At 54.7% G+C, this 22,104-nt stretch overlaps 3 protein-coding genes across 3 annotated transcripts; all 3 read left to right on the forward strand.

The window, feature by feature from the left end:
- Positions 1 to 5,027: 5,027 nt before the first annotated feature.
- Positions 5,028 to 7,795, forward strand: HRG_10117 (PIF1-like helicase domain-containing protein; the record flags this gene model as incomplete). The annotated part of the gene is made up of 9 exons (XM_044868588.1): positions 5,028 to 5,160; positions 5,285 to 5,553; positions 5,608 to 5,726; positions 5,777 to 5,804; positions 5,937 to 6,466; positions 6,517 to 6,575; positions 6,631 to 6,772; positions 6,820 to 7,681; positions 7,748 to 7,795. The coding sequence occupies 9 exons, from the start codon at positions 5,028 to 5,030 to the stop codon at positions 7,793 to 7,795; spliced, it is 2,190 nt and encodes a 729-aa protein (XP_044715943.1).
- A 2,526-nt stretch (positions 7,796 to 10,321) lies between these two features.
- On the forward strand, positions 10,322 to 13,605 carry HRG_10118 (PIF1 protein; the record flags this gene model as incomplete). Its single annotated transcript, XM_044868589.1, has 7 exons — positions 10,322 to 10,448; positions 10,607 to 11,147; positions 11,498 to 11,574; positions 11,633 to 12,121; positions 12,351 to 13,012; positions 13,067 to 13,185; positions 13,239 to 13,605. The coding sequence occupies 7 exons, from the start codon at positions 10,322 to 10,324 to the stop codon at positions 13,603 to 13,605; spliced, it is 2,382 nt and encodes a 793-aa protein (XP_044715944.1).
- Positions 13,606 to 17,927: 4,322 nt separating this feature from the next.
- On the forward strand, positions 17,928 to 19,037 carry HRG_10119 (PIF1 protein; the record flags this gene model as incomplete). Its single annotated transcript, XM_044868590.1, has 3 exons — positions 17,928 to 17,953; positions 18,045 to 18,644; positions 18,842 to 19,037. 3 exons carry the CDS (start codon positions 17,928 to 17,930, stop codon positions 19,035 to 19,037), a joined length of 822 nt encoding a protein of 273 aa, XP_044715945.1.
- Between the last annotated feature and the right edge of the window lie 3,067 nt (positions 19,038 to 22,104).

Below are 22,104 nucleotides of genomic sequence, written 5' to 3' on the forward strand. Positions count from 1 at the left end.
AACAGGCTAAACATTACATATACGTCTATTTGGACTCACAAACGGCCCTCCTATCTCTTCGACTGGAAGGCGGCAGCTCCTAAATAGGCCCAAAGACGTGATTTTTTCACTTTTCGTTGTTACTGCAGTCTTTAGTGATCCAGCTATTGATCACATGGTATTTTAGCTATTGAAGTCGCATTGACGGCACCATGAAGCGAAGCGTGAATTTCTTGATTTTGAAACCCAAATTGAGGACCTGCTGTGCCGGATTTTTTGGGCTGTGCGATTTTTGGGCCAACTGGTGGCGAAGACATTTGCTGGGCCAATTCTACACCAAGATCAATGCAGCCACTTTTTCACACCTTCTACATTTCAGCCAGAACACCACCACCAAAATGCGTCGCGAAGAGGCCAGGCTTCGGAGGTCAGTGCAAAAGGCAAGTATCTTGATCAACCACTGCAAAGGTGACCACGGTTGCTCGTCATCTAAAGCGCGTGGCCGACTCGAAGCCGCTGGACGGCCGAACCAGCTTGACTGACCGCCAACCAACAAATACGAAATTGAGCAAGCCAGAAGAAGATGCACTATGCCGCCATCGATCGCCTTGACGCTGTGAATTTAGCCGTACGCAGAGAGTTCACTGTGGATGCTGCAAACCGCATTCTGGAAGGTGGTGGCAAGGCTAGCCAGAGCAACCCGCCCACCGGCATACATTGATCGACCGCTTCGTCAAGCGTCATAAATATCTACTAATGAGCCAAAAGCAGCTGGAATCGAACCGCAAGCCGCCGAGGATATCCCAGTCATTGAGGTACAAGAAACTCCACGCTGTAATGCAATCCGAAGGCATTGTGAAGACGACATCTGAACATGGACGAAACAGGGTTTCGTATCGGGGTTGGGAAAGACCAATTGGTCGTCACAAAGCGCAAGAAAGCCCATTACTTCGGCACTCCTGGTAACAGGAGTCGCTACGGCCATTGAGTGCATCTCGGCCGGTGGGCGAGTCTTACCAGCCTTCTTGGTGCTCTGGGTATCCAACATCGCTCGATGGTACGAAGTCATGAAGCACTACCCAGACACACGCATTGCGATGTCACCAACTGGGTATAGTAACGACGAGATCTGCTTGGAGGATCTATCATTCGACGAGCACACGAAAACAAGACCAAAGGCAACAAGCGGCTACTTCTACTCGATGGATTCGGTTCACACCATACCCGTTTATCGAGTACTGTGGGCGCCGCGGTATTATACCCTTCTCTTTACCTCCTCATTTAACACACCTTCTTCAACCACTGGATGTGGTAGTCTTTCAGCCGCTCAAGCATTATCACGCAAAGGCGGTAGACCTAGTGGTTCGTGACGGCTGCACAGATATCACCAAATTGGAGTTCTGGACTTCATTCAGGACGTCCGGAAGCCTTCGTCAATTGACCATCATTTCTGCGTTTCGAAGACTGGAATAGTGCCATTCAACCAAGAGGTGGTCCTGGCCGTCATGAAAGCACGCAAAGCTCGTACACCTACCCCTGAATTGGATCCGGCCCTCCTGTCTTCACCGTTCGGCACGCCAGTCACCCTCCGGCAAATGCACAAGGCGGCAACGCAATGCCTTGAGGAACGAAGAGACGAAAGGATCCTTCTTCCGCCCTCCGTATGCCTTGAGGAACGAAAGGTTCTTCCTTCCGCGTCCTTCGCCACACCTCCACATCCTCTACCCCACGCACGGACCGCATGCCGCTCCGTGCCCACCAGCCACTCTTCACCGCCACCTGTTCTTTTCCCCACCAACCTTCCTGTTCCTGCTGCCCGTTCCTGTCCTGCTCCCGCCCCGGTCCCACTCTCCGGGGCCAACTCTCCTCTCGTACCGATTGTTCACAGCCATCACCGTGCACCATGCCACGAGAACACCCCGTCACGGTCTCGCGAGGAGGTTCGCCGCACTTTGGGTGATCTTGAATCGCAGAGATCCCAGCAGCGCCGTTCCTATCAACGACCTTCACCGCTTATCAGGGTTCCCCACGACGAGATCCTCCGCGTCTTGCACGATATGGACCGCCAGCGCGCCGAAGAACGATCCCGCCGCCGTGAAGCTCAATTCCATATACCGCACACACGCAACAGCCGAACAACCCATCCCGAGACGACCCTGAGAAGAGCAAGCGCCTCCACTCCACCTCCAACGCAGCCAAAACACTCCCTAGAAGACAAACGCAGCTGCCAGCGACTGCATCACCGAGACGACCAGAGAGGGGCTATCACCCTCCACTCCACCTCCCACGCGGCTAAGGCGCCCTCCAAAGACACGCGCAGCCGCCGGCCGCTCCATCGCCGAAACGACACAGAGAAGAGGAGACACCTCCCACTCCACCCCCACGCAGCCAACGCGCCTCCAAAAGACACACGCAGACGCCGGCCTCTCCATCACCGAGTCGATCCAGGGCGGAACAACCGCTTCGCCCTTCATCCACGGACGGGGCGCTTCCCACGAGGCCCGGGCCTACGCAAGAAACCGTTCAACTCCAGCGAGACTCTGTCGAGTCTGCGCTACATCACCATGACGCCCGTTTCCGCTCAGAGCAGGCATCGTCAACAAGATCCTGGTGCAACGAAGTTCCACGTGCCCCTGTAGCAGCTCCTAGATCGTTCTACCAGGCGTTTACGGACGAGAGGACGTTGCCCATTTCTCACTGCGTCTTCTGCTATAGAAAGACCCCACCTTGCGAGCTCTCAACCATGCAGTGGAGGGGTCGATTGTCGCCCCTGCTGCAGGCGACCCGGACCATCCAGAAGTGTGGCGCTTGCCTTCCGCCGCACGAGCGCGCGGGAGTTGACGTATGCCGCGAGTGTCGCGCCAGCTTCGACGGTGGACGGCTGCCCAAAGCCTGCTCGGTCAACAATATGGCCATCGGTTGCGAACATCGGTACCTGGCGAGCTTGATGACCTCTCTCCGTTGAGGAGAGACTCATTGCCCTGCATGCGCCCTTTGGCTATATCACCAAGTTCACGGTCGACAACAAGACCTGTTCGGGAATCAGCTACCGCAAGCACGTGAAAGGACATATCGTCGTCTTTCCGAACAAGGTGGACGATCTTGTTACCACCGTTCTTCTCCCCATCCCTGCAGACCATTGAGAATATCCACGTCTCTTGGAGCGGTTCGGCTGGCTTCTCCCAGCCTCGCAGACGTCAGACACCTGCTTGCGCAAATCTCGAGTGGCGGCCGCCCTGGCGTGGCTGCAAAGGAACAACCCACTTTACGAGAATATCGCAATCGACCAGGCAGAGATGGATGGCTGGCGGTATGCCGACGGCTCCACTGTTCCGACCGTCATCATGGACCGCATGCAGAGAGGAACCGTCGACCGTTGAGAGGACTCAAACTGACCACATAGTCCCGGACACTGATCGAGGCTTGAGGAAACAGTTTCAGAAGCATCGATGAACTTGTGAGCTCGATCGATGGCACCTTCGTCGACGAGTCTCGCGACTTGGACTGTACTCTATCGACTGAGCAGACCCTCTCCTGGTGAGCTGGCGACTCTTGTCCCCGACTCGGCTGCCATCGGCCAGAAGTTGAAACCATATGTGAGACGTCTGCATCCGCCATGTTCCTCTGATGGACCGGCTGCCTTTGCGGATACCGATAAGCTGTCGTTTGTGGGGCATGGCCAACGCCAATCCGGATCCACGTGGCCGCTCTATACCATGCGTTATGCAGGTCCAAACTACGGAGATCAGCCGTTTGTCCGAGTAGAACGTGGTGCGGACTTTGCAGACAACCTGCACGAAGATTTCTTCCTCGAACATTTCCAAGCTTTTTCCGTGGGGAAGGGGGCCCGAAATCAAAGGGCGACTCGAGTCGTAGCCGACAAAGCGACGCTGCCGACCGTCGTCCGAATCACTCGCTTAGCTACTGGGCCAGATACGTATTGCAACGGCATGGAGGCCGATTCGCCACCCATCCTGTCTTTTGTTTCTTAGTATTCAACACCCTCCTTCGCTCCTCTAACCGCCGCATCAGCATGGTCCGTGTCGCTAAAGATTCCTTCCACAGGCTCGAGCAAGCGTATGCGAACTTGAACGAGGACCGACTGAAGAGAGCCGAGGCGGAGATGCGGGAGACAAGGACCACGTCGGACCCTGACATATCGGTCTTGCTTCGCGAGCTGTCGATTTTTGGCCACGCACAGCCGCTCGAACGAATCCCGTTTGCTTATGCGGAGGAAGATACAAGCTGTTAACATTTGGGCCGGTATGCCTGCAGTTTGGATTACCATCAGTCCCAACGACATTAATAATCCGATAAAGATGAAGCTTGCCATTCATAGGCTGCACGATTATGACTCTGCAAAGGAGCTTTTGGCCGATCTCCGTGAAAAGTACGACAGAATCGCCCTCAGCACCATGGATCCGGTCAGCTCGGCCATCTTCTTCCACCGAGAAATATCCCTATTCTTTGACAAATACGTGAATACAGGCCGGGAATCGATCTTGGGAAGATTAGCCACTACTACGCCACGGTGGAGACGAATGAGCGAGGCAGCCTCCACTTGCATGGACTCCTCTGGCTGGAGGGCAACATGCGGTTACCGAACCTGATGGACGACATGGCCAATCCGCGGAAGAAGCATACCGTGCCCAGGTGATCCGGTATGTGGACTCTGTCTTTCATGAGTGTTTAGACGAAGATGCCGGAAAAGCCGTGCGACAACAGAGGAAGCCCATCGATCCCGTGGAGGAGGTCATGACCAGCACCTCGGCTCTCACTGCGGCCTTCGAAGACGAATCCAACTTCATCGCGTACTGTTGCCAAGCGCACTCCCACGTACACCTGCCTCAAGTATTCTCTGAAGGTGTCATCGAACGGGGGCAGATCAACAGAGACGGACAGCCTGCCGCTTCAAGGCACCGTGGAAGATCGTCGAGGAGACAGGGTTCACAGAGGATGGTCTGCTTCAGATCCGGCGCAATCACCCGCTCGTCAACCGGTATAACAAGTCATTGGCGGTCGGCCTTCGCCACAATCACGACGTCTCGATGATCTTGACCAAAACCAAGGGCCTGGCCATGGTGTACTACATCACGAACTACGCCACCAAACTGGATACGCCGATGTGGAGGCGCATTGCTCTCGCCACCGAGGTTGCCCGCCAACTCCGCGAAGCCGGTCGTCCGTCTCGCGCACCAGATCCCGCCCTGCCCGACAACAGGCAGCAGGCAGTGTTGAACGAGCCGTCAATTCCTGATGAGAACGGCAAATCGGATCTTCTCCGAGCGACAACTCTCGGCCGTAGAGGTCTGTTACCACCTCCTTGGATATGATACCGACTTTACCAACGTGCCGCATTGGTCTTTCCTGAACCTGACGGCGCTCTATTGGGCAATCTTTCGGCTATGGTCACATCTCCGCCATCAGGCCGGCGAGCTGACGGACGCTGAACAGCCCGCGGAGACAATCCGTCTGAGGCAAGGAGGGCGAACCCTTCTATACCTAGACGCGTATGCGTGGGGCCATGTTCTACGAGACTTATGCCTGTATGACTACATGTCAATGATTCATTTGGTGCGTCGAAAAGGTCGGAGTGAAGACGACTCTCATATTTTTCTCGATGGCCAGGATTCCGACTGTGACGACTGGATCCAAAAGCTTCGACGGCCCGACCAGTACGCCATCCCGATCTTCCAAGGATACATCAGCGACGACCATGAGGACGATCACCCAGTCTATATTAAGCGGTACGCTCTAAACCCCGGCACCGTTTTGGCTCTATCTGATAGCCGTGCAGAAATTCGGTCCTACACTTGGCGCTATTCGTCCCTTGGGAGAAGTTTATTTCTGAGAGCCAAGGCGACATAACCGACATATGGACGACGCATCGATCGGGGCTTTGTCCCCGCCTCGTTTCCATGTCTCCAACATTGGTCTTTTGAGAAAATCTGCCGAAGACGCGCAAGGACGCGAAGCTCTGGGCCAGTCGGTCGGAGGGCGACGACACAATTGACGTCGAGTACCCACTTGACGACGGCCGCGATGAAGAAGAGCCTCCAGCGCTGGCTCATCGTCAGGCCTACAAAGCTCTGCTCCAGATTTTGCGAAATGCCGTGCAGGATACGGACGCCACAAAAGACTCACCCGTCCTTGGAGGTCTAATACACGATCTGTGCGAAGAGAACCCGGCTGAAGAAGAGCAACCTTTCGTCCAACGTCAAGAGGATCTGTACCGGAATATGCCCGATGATCAAGGTGACGCCTTGTGTCAATTCCCCATATCTCGAGACGATGTCCAAGCAGCCAAGGCCCAACAACTATTGCATCTTCGGATGCTGGACGATATTGAGGGTGGTTCTCAGGGCACCGTACTATCCACGAATGGCGCCGACATTGACGATACCCTTGCTCGCTACGGCGATATGGAGTCCGCCGCTGCGCTCCCGGGCAGTGACTCAATGAACAAGGGCCTCGGATGCTTGTCGACGTCAGTCCGGCAACTAGCTTCGCGGAGATTGGACACACCGCCGCGGCCAGCTTTACACTGAACTATCTACAGACCATGGCCCTTCAACTCGTTTGCCTGTTTCTGGACAGTATACTGCCAACCCGGACTCAGCCGGTCAGCATCTTCAATACACCGGCGGCCAGGTGGCACGGGAAAGTCGAGGATTATCGATGCCCTGAAGGGCGTGTTCGCGGCGAGGAACCAGCCGCATCTTCTGCAGATAACCGGCACGTCGGGCAGTTCGGCGGCCCATATTGGCGGCACGACCATCCACTCGGCCTGTGGGTTAGATTCCCATCGCGATCCAAACAAACCGCCTCCCCTTCTCGGAGGCGAAGAAGTGGATCTGAAACAGAAGCTGTACTCGTGATTGACGAGGTCAGCATGCTGGGAGGAGCCACTCTGCACAACGTCAGTCGTCACCTGCAGGCACTCCGTGACTGTCCGGACGAACCGTTTGGCGGCATGCCCGTCGTCCTACTGATGGGAGACTTCTACCAGTTCGCCCCCGTGCGGGAAACAAGCCTACTGATCATCAGACCGCCGGACCGAACAGAGACCCCTGCGACAGGCGACCATCTCTCACCACAGCGGCTGCAGATTGTGGCATCTGTTCAAAACCGTGGTGCTCCTCGAAGACCAAGTCCGCGCACGCAACGATCCCCAACCCGTGCACTCCTGGATCGAGTTCGTAACGGGCGCCAGACCCATCAAGATCTGAGCTTGCTCAACGCCAACATTGTAGGACGCTCGCAAATCACCTTCCACGATGGTTTGCGCGCTATAACGCCGCTGAACCGCACCCGGTGGGCCCTCAACGAAGCTGTTGTGGGCTGGGCGCGCTTCAACAAGCGGCACATCCGTATCTTTGTCTCGACTCACACCTGGCGTAGCGGCGCGCTTTCTCCAGACATCGTAGCGCGAACCGTCGGACAAGGCGACGACTCTGCCTGCAAAGTCCCCGGCGTCTTCTTCTACGCCCAGGGCATGCCCGTGGTTGTGAACAAGAACATCTACACTGGCCTGAAGGTTGTGAATGGGGCCGACTTTACCGCCGTGGACGTGATAATCGATCCCAATCACCCGGGATACTGCTTGGCCGATGACGACCATCCACTTCGGGCCACCACTCGGCATTCTTCTGCAGTCCGAGGAGACGAAAGCCTTGGCGATACCGTCCTCCCTGTGGGGACGGTACTCATCCGCCCCATGTCACATATACTTGACTCGACTAACTCACTTCAAGTTCTTGTCCGCAAGATGCACGCGACGTGGACTGCCCGTTGTACCAGCGTTCGTTCTCACTGATTACAAAGCCCAGGGTAAAACGTTCGTCGAAGTACTGTTGGAGCTGCGTGGAAATCGTGTGATCAATGGTGAACCCTCCAAGTGCGATTTTACGAGCCTCTACGTCCAACTGTCCAGGTGCACCTCGCTTCGGGGCATCAAGCTTCTTGGTCCCGTGAGGTACCATGATTTCATTGGCAATGGGCTGGATCAGGCCATACTTGATGGAATGCAGAGACTCAAGAACTTGGCCGCAGAAACGAGACGGTTATACGAGGACCATAGTTTCGAAAAATAGCTATCCCTTCACCGCCGACCAAGCATGGCTGCTGACATGTCCATCATATGCGACTTCATCCCCTCTGCTTTACCCTGCTCCATCGCGGCCATCATTTGCCTCATCCCCGTCCCGCTTGTCCCGCCCGGAGCTCGACCGTACACGGACTCAGCAAACATCCGAAGCTGCATCGGGAATCGGGAATCCCCATAATGCTCGATGATGTCGCTCTTTTCCACCGCGCTTCGTAGGTCGTGCCATTGCGATGGGGTCATACCGAGTGTCTCGCACTTTCTTCTTCTTTGCATCCCACCACGGCGGCAGTAACGCGGACAACGCTCGACGCGCTCCAGGAAGCGCTTAAGCCACGCAGCCCATTGGCGGCACCACCATATATGCTATCCGCGTCTGCTTCGCCTTCAATGTTGTACATATCCTCAACGCGCAGTCGGTAGGCGTCGATCAGCAGCCCGTAGACATCTCTTTCCGATCGATCATGCAGCCAAGTGCGATTTTCAAGACGCGTGAAGGGGCGGATGACGCCCTGTTCCAACCCCTCGGAGGCGATAACTTTGCCGTTGTAGGCCCATCTTGAAACGATGTCGTGGCGTCGGCCTGTTTGCCACAAACCTTCTTATGGACCTTCCAGTCTGCCTTCTGGCAATCCCTGGAGCAGTACGGCGTTGTGGAACATTTCGCGCACCTCTTGAGGGCGACTTCAGGCGGCGACTTCTTGCAGCTATTGCACTCGAGGGCCATGATGACCTAATTCCGATGACCAAATCGTTGAAGAATTGCTTTCTGAAAAGACCGCATAATTGAAGCTCATTTTATGCCGCAGGAGGGCTAGCTTAGGCTTAAACGGGTAAGGTGCTGCAGCCGCACTACCACCAGACTTGTTGTGCCTTTCCAAAACCAACCCGAATGCTCGCGCTTTGACTACGCCCAACTCTCGTCCCGTTCCTCAAGGCATTGGCGGACCCTGGAAGGGGCCGGTCTCTCCTGTTCCTCAAGCATTGGCGGACCCTGGAAGGCCGGTCTCCATGCCGCTCCGTGCCCTCCAGCCACTCTTCACCGCCACCTGTACTGTCCCCACCAACTTCCTGTTCTGTTGCCCGCCCGGGCCCACTCCCCGGGGTCCCGGGAGGGGCCTCCCGGCCGGCGGGGCAAAGGTCTTGACCTTGACCTAATCGCTCCGCCAACTCTCCTTTCTCGTAGCAATTGTTCACAGCCATCCCCGTGCACCATGCCGCGAGAACATCCAGTCAAAATCTCACCTGAGGAGGTTCGCCGCACTTTGGGTGATCTTGAATCGCAGAGATCCCAGCAGCGCCGTTCCTATCAGCGACCTTCACCGCTTATTAGGGTTCCCACGACGAGATCCTCCGCGTCTTGCACGATATGGACCGCCAGCGCGCTGAAGAACGAAGCCGCCACCGTGAAGCTCAATTCCAATATACCGCACACACGCAGCAGCCGAACAACCCATCCCGAGACGACCTCGAGAAGAGCAAGCGCCTCCACTCCACCCCAACGCAGCCAAAACACTTCCCTACAAGACACACGCAGCCGCCAGCGACTGCATCACCGAGACGACCTAGAGAGGGGCAAGCACCCCCCACTCCACCACCCACGCAGCTAAGGCGCTCCTCCAAAAGACACACGCAGCCGCCGGCCGCTCCATCACCGAAACGACACAGAGAAGAGGAGACACCTCCCACTCCACCCCCCACGCAGCCAAAGCGCTCCTTTAAAAGTCACATGCAGACGCCAGCCTCTCCATCCCCGAGTCGATCCAGAGCGGAACAATCGCTTCGCCCTTCATCGCTCACGCGGACGGGGCGCTTCCCCACGAGGCCCGGGCCTACGCGAGAAACCGTTCAACTCCAGCGAGACTCTGTCAAGTCTACCTTACATCACTATGACGCCTGTTTCCGCTCTAAAGAGCAGGCATCGTCAACAAGATCCTGGTGCAACGAAGTTCCACTTGCCCTTCAGGTAGCAGCTCCTAGATCGTTCTACCAGGCGTTTACGGATGAGAGGACGTTGCCGATTTCTCACTGCGTCTTCTGCTAGAAAGGCCCCACCTTGCGAGCTCTCAACCATGCAGTGGAGGAGTCGATTGTCACCCTCCCTGCTGCAGGCGACCAGGACCATCCAGAAGTGTGACGCTTGCCTTCCGCCGCACGAGCGCGCGGAGTTGACGTATGCCGCGAGTGTCGCGCCAGCTTCGACGGTGGACGGCTGCCAAAGCCTGCTCGGTCAACAATATGGCCATCGGTTGCGAACATCGGTACCCTGGCGAGCTTGATGACCTCTCTCCCGTTGAGGAGAGACTCATTGCCTTGCATGCGCCCTTTGGCTATATCACCAAGTTCACAGTCGACAACAAGACCTGTTCGGGAATTAGCTACCGCAAGCACGTGAAAGGACATATCGTCGTCTTTCCGAACAAGGTGGACGATCTTGTACCATGGTTCTTCCCTATCCCTTACTATAGGCCATTAAGAACATCCACGTCTCTTGGAGCGGTTCGGCTAAGCCTGGCTCCGCAGACGTCAGACACCTGCTTCAGGTGCGCAGATCTCGAGTGGCAGCTGCCCTGGCATGGCTGCAGAGGAACAACCCGCTTTACGAGGATATCGCGATCAACCAAGCAGAGATAGACGGCTGGCAGTATGCCGACGGCTCCAGTGTTCCGACTCTCATCATGGACCGCATGCGAAGAGAGGAACCGTCGACCGTTGAGAAGACACAAACGGACCACATAGTCCCGGATACTGATCGAGGCTTGGAGGAAAGTAGCTTCAGAAGTATCGATGATCTCGTGAACTCGATCGATCCTCCTTTCGACGCTGAATCTTGCGATTTCGACCGTACTCTGTCGACTGACCAGACTCAACCCTTCCCTGGTGACCCGGCGACTCCTGTCCCCGACTCGGCTGCCGTCGGCCTGGAAGTTGACACCGTCTGTGAGACGTCGACGTCCGGCATGTTTCCTCTCGATGGACCGGCTGCCTTCGCGGAGACCGATAAACTGTCGTTTCTGGCCGACATCGTCAACACCAATCCGGACCGACATGGCATCTCTGTGCCGTGCGTTATGCAGGTCCAGACTACGGGAGACCAGCCGTTCGTCCGAGTGGAGCGTGGTGCGGATTTTGCAGACAACCTGCACGAAGATTTCTTCCTCGAACATTTCCGAAGCTTTTTCCGTGGGAAGGGCGGCCCGAAATCGAAGGGCGACTCGAGTCATAGCCGACAAAGCGACACTCCCGACCATCGTCCGAATCACTCTCTCCAGTACTGGACCAGATACGTATTGCAACGGCATGGTGGCCGATTCGCCGCCCATCCTGTCTTTTGTTTCTTGGTATTCAACACCTCCTTCGCTCCTCCAACCGCCGCATCAGCATGGTCCGTGTCGCTAAAGATTCCTTCCACAGACTTGAGCAAGCCTATGCGAACTTGACCGAGGACCGGCTGAAGAGGGCCGAGGCGGAGATGCGGAGACAAGGACAACGTCGGACCCCGACATATCGGTCTTGCTTCGCGAGCTGTCGATCTTTGGCTATGCACAGCCGCTCTCGAACGAATCCCGTTTACTTATGCGGAGGAAGATACAAGCTCTGACATCCGCGCCGGTATGCCTGCAATCTGGATTACTATCAGTCCTAACGACATTAATAATCCGGTAAAGATGAAGCTTGCCATTCATAGGCTCCACGATTATGAGTCTGCAAAGGAACTTTTGGCCGATCTCCATGAAAAGTACGACAGAATCGCCCTCAGCACCATGGATCCAGTTAGCTCGGCCATCTTCTTCCATCGGGAAGTATCCTTATTCTTTGAAAAGTACGTCAATGCGGGCCAGGAGTCGGTATTCGGGAAGATTAGCCACTACTACGCCACGGTGGAAACGAACGAGCGAGGCAGCCTCCACTTGCATGGACTTCTCTGGCTGGACGGCAACATGCGGTTACCGAACCTGATAGGCGACATGGCCAATCCCGCGGAAGAAGCATATCGTGCCCAGGTGATCCGATACGTAGACTCCGTCTTTCGCGAGTGTCTAGATGAAGATGCCGGGAAAGCCGTGCGACAGGAGAGAAGCCCATCCACCCCGTGGAGGAGGTCATGGCTAGCACCTCGGCTCTCACTGCGGCCTTCGACGACGAATCCAACTTCATCGCGTACTGTTGCCAGTGCACTCCACACGTACACCTGCCTCAAGTATTCTCTCAAGGGATCGTCGAACAGGTACAGATCCACAGAGACGGACAGCCTGCCGCTTCAAAGCACCTTGGAAAATCGTCGACGAGACGGGGTTCACAGAGGACGGCCTGCTTCAGATCCGGCGCAACCACCCACTCGTCAATCGGTATAACAAGTCATTGGCGGTCGGCCTTCGCCATAATCACGACGTCTCGATGATCTTGACCAAAACCAAGGGCCTGGCCATGGTGTACTACATCACGAACTACGCCACCAAACTGGAAACGCCGATGTGGAAACGCATTGCTCTTGCCGCCGAGGTTGCCCGCCAACTTCGCGAAGCCGGTGGTACGAGGCTTCGCACGCCAGGTCCCACCCTGCCCGACGACAGGCAGCAGGTAGTTTTGAATGAAAGCCGTCAGTTCCTGATGAGAACGGCAAATCGGATCTTCTCCGAGCGACAACTCTCGGCTGTGGAGGTCTGTTACCATCTACTTGGATATGACACCGACTTTACCAACGTGCCGCATTGGTCTTTCCTGAACCTGACGGCGCTCTACTGGACAATCTTTCGGCTATGGGCGCATCTCCGCCATCAGGCCGGCGAGCTCACGGACGCCGAACAGCCCCGGAGACCATCCTCTGAGGCAGGAGGGCGAACCCTTCTATGCCTAGATGTGTACGCCTACCGCGGTCATGTTCTACAAGACTTATGCCTGTATGACTACATGTCAATGGTTCACTTGGTGCGTCGAAATGGTCCGAGTGAAGATGAGTCTCGCATTTTTCTCGATGGGCAGGGCTCCGACCGTGACGGCTGGATGCAAAAGCTTCGACGGCCCGACCAGTACGCCGTCCCGATCTTCCAAGGATACATCAGCGACGACCATGAGGACGATCACCCAGTGTATGTTAAGCGGTACGCTCTAACCCCCCGGCACCATTTTTGGCTCCGTCTGACTACCTGTGCAGAAATTCTGTCCTACATTTGGCGTTATTCGTCCCTTGGGAAAACTTCATTTCTGAGAGCCAAGGCGATATAACCAGCATATGGACGAGGCATCGAGCGGGGCTTTGTCCTCGCCTCCGTTTCCATGTCTCCAATATTTGTCTTTTGAGAAAGTCTGCCGAGGATGCGCGCAAGGACGCGAAGCTCTGGGCCAGTCGATCGGAGGGCGACGACACAATTGACGTCGAGTACCCACTTGACGCTGGCCGCTGCGAAGAGGAGCCTCCAGCGATGGCTCATCGTCAGGCCTACAAAGCTCTACTCCAGATTTTGCGAAATGCCGTGCAGGATACAGACGCCACGAAAGACTCACCGTCCTTGGAGGTTTAATACGCGATCTGTGCGAAGAGAACCCGGCTGAAGAGGAGCAACCTTTTGTGCAACGTCAGGAGGATTTGTACCGGAATATACCCCATGATCAAGGTGACGCCTTGTGCCAATTTCAATATCTCGAGACGATGTCCAGGCAGCGGCCAAGGCCCAACAACTATTGCATCTTCGGATGCTAGACGACATGAGGGTGGTTCTCAGGGGACCATCCTTTCCACGGACGGCGCCGACATCGACGATACCCTAGCTCGCTCAGTGATCGGAATGGTCCGGTATGAGTTGGTATTGGTATGGTAAATACCGCCAAGACCTGGTATGGTTTGACAAAACTTGATACCATGGTATTACCGGTATACCGAATCATACCAGTAACGCTAAAAATAAGCTCAGGTAAGAGGCTCACTGCGGAGAATGACCAGGCAGAATCCGAGCGGCGATGATTCCAGTGTCATCTGTAGGGCTTATTGACCAGTTTTCTGCCAGTTTATCTACTCCATTCAATCATGAATACCATCATCCTCACAATAAGTTATCGACCTGGCTACCTTGGTCAGGTCGATCCGGCACCGAACGGATGCTTTTCGTCTTTGCTGCCGGGTAGCTATCCCAGGAAGGCACGAAGGTAAGGCTAGTGTTAGTGCGTATTAGAAAGTACTTCATTGCACCCAGTTTTATGAGTTCTTCCATGTAGGACGGAGCATGACCTAACGTATCACTGGCCAGACTTGTCAATCGCGTCGTCGGAGGGACAGGAAAAGCTTAAATGATCCTTTCAGGGACAGGAAAGCTTAAATGATCCTTTCAATCGAATTACTTCCGTGATGTTGGAGCCCGAAAATTTTTACGTTAGGCTAGTTGGACGATGGACCAAGATCGAATGATCGAAAGCCACCATAGTGACCATACCTTAACTGGTGTATGTCATGATCATGGAATCTCCAGCGCCAACCTCGCCATCTTCGTTTACGACAAGTTCAGCATCAATCCGCTCCAGATCTCCTGCATCGTGTCCCGCGCCACACTTTTCCGCTACGACGCCATCGTCTAATTCTGTCCGTTATCCTGAGCCTCCGGACGAATTCGTACAAGACCATGTCACGTACCTGCGTCGCGCGACGACGACGAAGAAGGCAGCTCGTCTCGGCTCGTTCGCATGTGTGGAAGTACGGTCTTCATTACATCCGAGACAGTGACAAGAAAGAGGTATACTACTGTCACGAATGTGCGATCGGAAAGTATAAGCAAGAGTTATTTGTGATCAATGGCACGTCGGGAGTGAGAAATCATCTCGAACAGAGGCACCAGATTGATCCACAAAGCGGCCTGAGGAAACGCGGTGCGACACGGGCGTCTGTATTGGAGCAACAGAAAAGCGCAGCTGCTAGTAGCAATTTTTTCTGGAAAGATACCGTTGAGAGGTTCAAAGAGCTTTTGATTCGTTGGGTTGTGTACTGCCATATTGCTTTCTTCCAGTTGGAGAACCAGTACTTCCGAGAGCTACTCTTCTTTCTGAACCCTGCTCTACTTAATCACCTCCCAAAGGCTGCGAAAACAATTCGAGGTTGGGTTATGGATGCGTTCCTGTCGAAGAAGCAACAGCTGAAAGAGGACCTCCAGCGGTCGCGGTAGAATCTCCATCTCCTTCGACCTCTGGACCTCGCCAAACCCGTACGCAATCCTGGGTGTCGTCGCCATGTGGATTGACGCCACCGGCAAGCGACGAAGTACCGTCCTGGGCATGCGACGCGTTCATGGCGAGCACAGTGGCGAGAATCTTGGGTCGACCGTTCTCGAATTATTGACGGAATATGACATTGGCGGAGATCAGATTGGATACTTCATGCTGGACAATGCTTCATCCAATGATACCGCTGTTGAGTTTATACTCAAGGAGCTCTGCCCATGGATGAAGCCGCAACAGCGTCGCCATCGCCGACTGCGCTGCTTGGGTCACATTGTCAACCTCTGCTGCCAGGCGTTTCTCATGGGTCGAAATTGTGAGAAGCATTTGGCGAAGCTTGAAAAGCACCACCAGCGCGGAGATTACGTGAAGGTAGAGGAGCTGTGGAAGAAGTTTGGATGTTTAGGCCGGCTCCATAACCTTGTGCGGTACATCCGGCTTACTCCTCAAAGGCGGGAGGAGTTTGCAGCAATTATTATCGGCGGCCATCTCTCCGAATTCGATGGGCTCGAGCTTATCCAGAACAACTCCACACGCTGGAATTCGTGGTTTCATTCGATCACACGAGCGTTAAATGTTCGAGAACGTTTGGAAATCTTCTCAGCTCGTCATGTACCAGGAGAGGGTCTCAAGGGATTTCGAACTTCAAACTAGATGGACAGCACTGGTTCGAGCTTGAAAAGATCGAGCTCGCACTAAAAGACTTCTTCGCGGCAACTATGCTTGCTGAAGGAAACAAGACATCCCTCGCTGACTGGTTTTCGACTTTGGACTGTCTTCTCCGCGAGATCAACGAGACGAAGGTGTGACGGTACAAGTGCACGAACAAGGTCGGGTGCGACTTGGGTAAAGTGATTGTCTACGAAGAGAGAAGGAGGTTCCTAAGGAAGACTCTGACTTTCGCTATTTACATGAATCAAAGTGAGACATTTCATAAAGTATGAAAGTCACATGATCGTTCCCTCACAGAAGGATCACTACCATGACATTCACGAGGAAGACGACGACGACAACTTCACGTGGAGGTATCTCCAAGGTTGTGCAGATGCTGCGTGGTCAAAGTGCGAGGAGTATTACAGCAACCGACAACGGAATTGGCAACATCGATTTCCTGAAGATACTGATCTTCCGCCAGCGTATTACGCAGCTCAAGTACTCAATCCGTATCGAAAGTGGGCATGGTTCAGGCAAGAATGGGTTCTTCAGGGCGACGAAGGAAGACAGAAGTGGTATGAAAGCGCACAGCTGGCGGTGAAGCAGCTCTGGGAGACAGAGTATAAGGAAAGTACCCTGTTGAGGCGCTACCACCTCCAGTCAGGAAGGACAAGGATCCAGACCCAGCATTCGATCGGCAGAGGAACATAAGCGCATTCGCATAGACGGCCCGGCTGCTGCCACCGATCTGTATGAGCAGTATATTTCGACCGACCGGCTGCATGACGAGGAGGCAGGTTGCGATGAGGCCATCGCCTATTGGCTATCCGTTATGACTCGCAAAGAGACCTCGCCCGCTTCGCTCTGGATCTATTTGCGGTTTCCCCAATGTCATATGAGTGCGAACGGCTGTTTAGTAGCGCAAAGCTTGGTATAGTTGATCGTCGAGGTAGGCTTAAGGCAGATATCATAGAGGCTTGTGAGTGTCTACGTGCCTGGTATGGGAAGCCTCGGGCTGAGGATAGCGAAGATAGCGGGGATAGCGAGAATGAAAGCGAATAAGCGATCAAGTTGACAGCTAGTAGCCAATACATTTCCTATTTTTGCAACCCGCCTCATTCTGAGCGGTCTTGGCGGGATTACTGGTATTACCGGTAAGCCATACCGGTAAGGATATCAGCAGGTGGTATGGTATGGTATAGAGGTCATACCATACCATACCGGACCATTCCGATCACTGAGCTCGCTACGGCGATACGGAAACCACCATTGCGCACCCGGGAAGTGACCTCAATCAACAAGGGCCTCGAATGCTTGTCGACGTCAGTCCGGTGACTAGCTTCGCGGAGATGGGACACACCGCTGCAGCCACCTTCACACTGAACTATCTACAAACCGTGGCCCTTCAACTTGTTTGCGCATTTTTGGACAGGTATACCGCTCATCAGGACTCAGCCGGTCAACATCTTCAATATACCGGCGGGCCGGGTGGCACAGGAAAGTCGAGGATTATCGATGCCCTAAAGGACGTGTTCGCGGCGAGGAACCAACCACATCTTCTGCAGATAACCGGCACATCGGGCAGTTCGGCGGCCCAGATTGGCGGCACGACGATCCACTCGGCCTGTGGGTTAGATTCCCATCGCGATCCAAACAAGCCGCCTCCCCTTTTCGGAGGCGAAGAAATGGATATGGATGTTGCGATTGAACTTACTTCTATTCAATTCTGTCTGACAGCTCTCAACATACATATATACATAGTGGCACGTCCGTGCCACTATCCAGTGACTCACCACTTGTAACTGCTGCCTAAACATGTCTTGGTCCATGTCTCATATCAAGTCAACAATGGAAACAGAAGCTGGTACTCGTGATTGACGAGGTCAGTATGCTGGGAGGAGCCACTCTGCACAACGTCAGTCGCCACCTGCAGGCACTCCGTGACTGTCCAGACGAGCCGTTTGGTGGGATGCCTGTCGTTCTACTGATGGGAGACTTCTACCAGTTCGCCCCGTGCGGAAACAAGCCTCCTGATCAACAGACCGCCGGACCGAACACAGACCCCCCTGCGACAAGCGACCATCTCTCACCACAGCGGCTGCAGATTGTGGCATCTGTTCAAAACCGTTGTGCTCCTCGAAGACCAACTCCGGGCACGCAACGATCCCCAACTTCGCGCACTCCTGGATCGAGTTCGTAACGGGCGCCAGACGCAGCAAGACCTCGACTTGCTCAACGAAAACATTGTAGGACGCTCCCAAATCACCTTCCACGATGGTTTGCGTGCTATAACGCCACTGAACCGCACCCGCTGGGCCCTCAACATGGAAGCTGTCGTGGGCTGGGCGCGCTTCAACAAGCGGCATATCCGGATCTTTGTCTCGACTCACACCTGGCGCAACGGCACGCTTTCTCCAAACATCGTAGCGCGAACCATAGGACAAGGTGACGACTCCGCTTGCAAGGTCCCCGGCGTCTTCTTCTACGCCCAGGGCATGCCTGTGGTTGTGAACAAGAACATCTACACTGGCTTGAAAGTTGTGAATGGGGCCGACTTTACTGCCGTGGACGTAATACTCGATCCCAATCACCCAGGATACCACTTGGCGGATGACGTGACCATCCACTTCGGGCCACCGCTCGGCATTCTTCTGCAGTCCGAGGAGACGAAGGCCTTGGCGATACCGTCCTCCCGGTGGGGACGGTACTCATCCGCCCCATGTCACATACACTTGATTCGACTAACTCTCACTTCAAATTCTTGTCGGCAAGATGCACGCGACGTGGATTGCCCGTCGTACCAGCGTTCGTCCTCACCGATTACAAAGCCCAGGGTAAAACGTTCGTGGAAGTACTGTTGGAGCTGCGTGGAAATCGTGTGACCAATGGTGAACCCTCCAGGTGCGATTTTACGAGCCTCTATGTGCAACTGTCCAGGTGCACCTCGCTTCGGGGCATCAAGCTTCTTGGTCCTGTGAGACAGCATGATTTCATTGGCAATGGGCTGGATCCGGCCATAATTGATGGAATGCAGAGACTCAAGAACTTGGCCGCAGAAACGAGACGGTTATACGAGGACCAGGGTTTCGAAAAGTAGTGGTAGTATACTAACCATCCTGATAGTTTGACCTTTTGCACGTCGTAACGCGGCAGGTAAACGTCCTACACTTCATAAGGTGACCGGACCGCACCCCAGTCGTCTGGATCTCGCCCTCCCTTCCCAGGGCGTATGCGCTTTGCTCCAATAAATACCCACCATTCCTCGAACGCGTGACGGCTATAAAGCCATCTCGGCGGCCCGTCTCCTCCCGAACAGGTCCAGGATGTGGTCGCAGAACATCCACACGCCTTCAAGATGCTGCGGATAAAATGGCCTCCTGTCCTTGCGCGCGACCACGACGGTGCCAACTTGTGACTGCCATTCTGGAGGTGCAAACCCGGAGTCGGCATCAATATTAAGGTACGTAGCAATCTGGTTGTCGAGGTCTGCCTCGTTGGCGGACTGAGTCCCCGTCCGATAGAGGACCAGCGGGACCTCGATGAGCGCTGGGACGGAGGGCACCGACTGCGAAAACACATCATGATTCGCAGGGATTGCAGTGGCAGACCAAAGGGAAACTTGCGTTTCTCGGCCTCGCATCGGACAATGACAGCTTCAACTTGCCCTGAGTTGCTGTGCATTTCCCTCAAACCTGATGTACCCAACGCCGGGGAGGCATGCGTGGGCGGCGGGGTGGGTGTTGCCGCTGGCGCTTGCTGGGGCGATGCCTCTGGCTCCGAATCGGTGTCGATGTTGTCCCACCTTGAATAATCAATCGGAGGCATTGGGTCGATTCTTGACAAATTGTTCCACTTCACTGCATGATTCACGAACGGTTCGGACTCCTTCGCCATTCGAGATGAAGGCTGGCTCCTTAGACTTTCCTTTTCCATTGCGTCCTTACCCGCCCTCAACCCACCATGTTGTAGCGGGGTAAGATGGCGTCAAGCAGCCACACTATCAGAGCAAGCCGCATCTTCTTCTCAACAGACCTGTCAGTGTGAAACCCAAACTGAATGCTCCAGTCCCGTTCCTCAAGGCATTGGCGGACCCTGAAAGGGCCGGTCTCCTGTTCGCCACAGCTGTGTCTCTCCAGCCACAATCCAAATCAATCCACATACATGCATGCTGTAGGTATACTGTACATAATGCCCACGCCACCGTCTCTTGTTGTTCCTAGGTCCAACCGGTATCGCTGCCTTGCCATGACGCCATCCCTACGATGGCGGGGTCGAAAGTCATGCATCGTTTCTTCCCTTTCTCTTCCCTCCTCATCACATCCTTATCTACTTGTGACCATGCCTCAGAGAGCCGTCCAACGCCGGCGAGAGGTCAGAGTCCTCATGACGAGATCCTCCGCACGTTGCAGCGTCTGGACCGCGAGGAGGCCGAAGACCGGGCCCGTCGAAGGGCTTTATCGTTAAAACGCCGTAGAGAACAGGAAGCGCTTCAACCCAGTCGCCGAGGCCGCGGCCGATGCCGGAAACAGTCCCACTCCAACGAGGGTCTATCAACTCTATTGTACATCATCATGAAGCTTGCTTTCGCGACAAGGAGCAGGCATCGGCAACAAGACCCTGGTGTAAAGAGGTTCCACTTGCGTTCCAGGTTGAGGCTTCCAAGTCGTTCTACCAGGCGTTTACAGATGAACAGACATTACCAATTTCACATTGCACCTTTTGCTATACCAAGTGCCCACCATGCGAACTCGCTGCTCTTCAGTGGAGAAGGTATTTCACGCCCTCGTTGATGCAGGCCACGAAGCCTCTTCAGGACTGCAAGAAATGCCTCCCACTGAGTAACAACGCTGGAGTTAATGTTTGCCACGAGTGCCGCTCCTGCTTCGGAAATGGAAAACTGCCCAAGGCATGTTCTGTCAATAACATGTACACTGGGTGCGAGCATCGGTACCCCGTAGAGCTCGACGGCCTCTCCCCTCTGGAAGAAAGGCTGATTGCTCTCCAGGCCCCTTTCGGCCTCATCACAAAGTTCAATGTTGATAGCAAGACCCCGTCGGGAATCAATTACCGCAAACACGTAAAGGGTCATATTGTCGTGTTTCCAAATAAGGTGGAGCACCTAGTGGCTACGGTTCTACCTCTGAGGAGCCGTCGACTGTTGAGAAGACGCAGACGGACCACATAGTTCCAGATACTGATCGAGGCTTGGAGGATAACCGGTTCACAAGCATCGAGGATCTTCTTACCTCTATATACCCTCATCCTGGCCCCACTGATGAACCCTACCGTACAAAAGGAACCACGTCGACGGAGCGGCATCGTCCCCCACCTGGCGGATCCAGTATTCCAATTCTTGCCCCAGAGCCTGCCGATGGCAACGGCGATGCCGTCTATGAGACATCATCTTCCGGCATGTTTCCCCTTGATGGACCGGCTGCTTTTGGAGACGTGGACAAACTGTCATTCTTTGCCGACGTTATGAAGGCGAGTCCGAATCGAGGTGGCTACGACGCTGAGCCATGCGCTATGCGGGTCCAGACAACACGAGAACAGCCATTCATCCGGGTGGAGCGTGGTGCGGAGCGGACAACTTTCACGAAGACTTCTTCCTCGAACTTTTCCGAAGCTTTTCCCTGGGGTAAGGGCGGCCCAAGGGCAATACGAGAGCTGGACCATAATATACAGAATGACCCTGACCCTTTTAAGCACCATTCAAATCACTCGCTGAATTACTTGACTAGATACGTACTGCAACGGCATGGGGGCCGATTCGCCACACATCCCGTCTTCTGTTTCTTGGTCTTCAACATCCTCCTCCGATCCTCCAACCGCCGTATCAGCATGGTTCGCGTGGCAAAGGGCTCTTTGAGAGACTTGAACGGGTTTACAGAAGCCTGACGACCGACCGCCCGACAAGGGCCGAGGCTGAGATGCGAGATACAAGGACTACGACTGACCCCGACATATCATTCTTGCTTCGTGAGCTGTCAATCTTCGGCCATGCGCAGCCGCTCTCGAACGAAAGTCGACTTCTTATGCGGAGGAAGATACAAGCACTTATCGTTTGGACCGGCATGCCTGCGGTTTGGATTACCATCAACCCCAACGACATCAATAACCCGGTGAAGATGAGGCTTTCCATTCACAGGCTCCACGATTACGAC

Source organism: Hirsutella rhossiliensis (assembly GCF_020360975.1).
Source record: "Hirsutella rhossiliensis strain HR02 chromosome Unknown scaffold00015, whole genome shotgun sequence".
NCBI classification, from domain to species: domain Eukaryota; kingdom Fungi; phylum Ascomycota; class Sordariomycetes; order Hypocreales; family Ophiocordycipitaceae; genus Hirsutella; species Hirsutella rhossiliensis.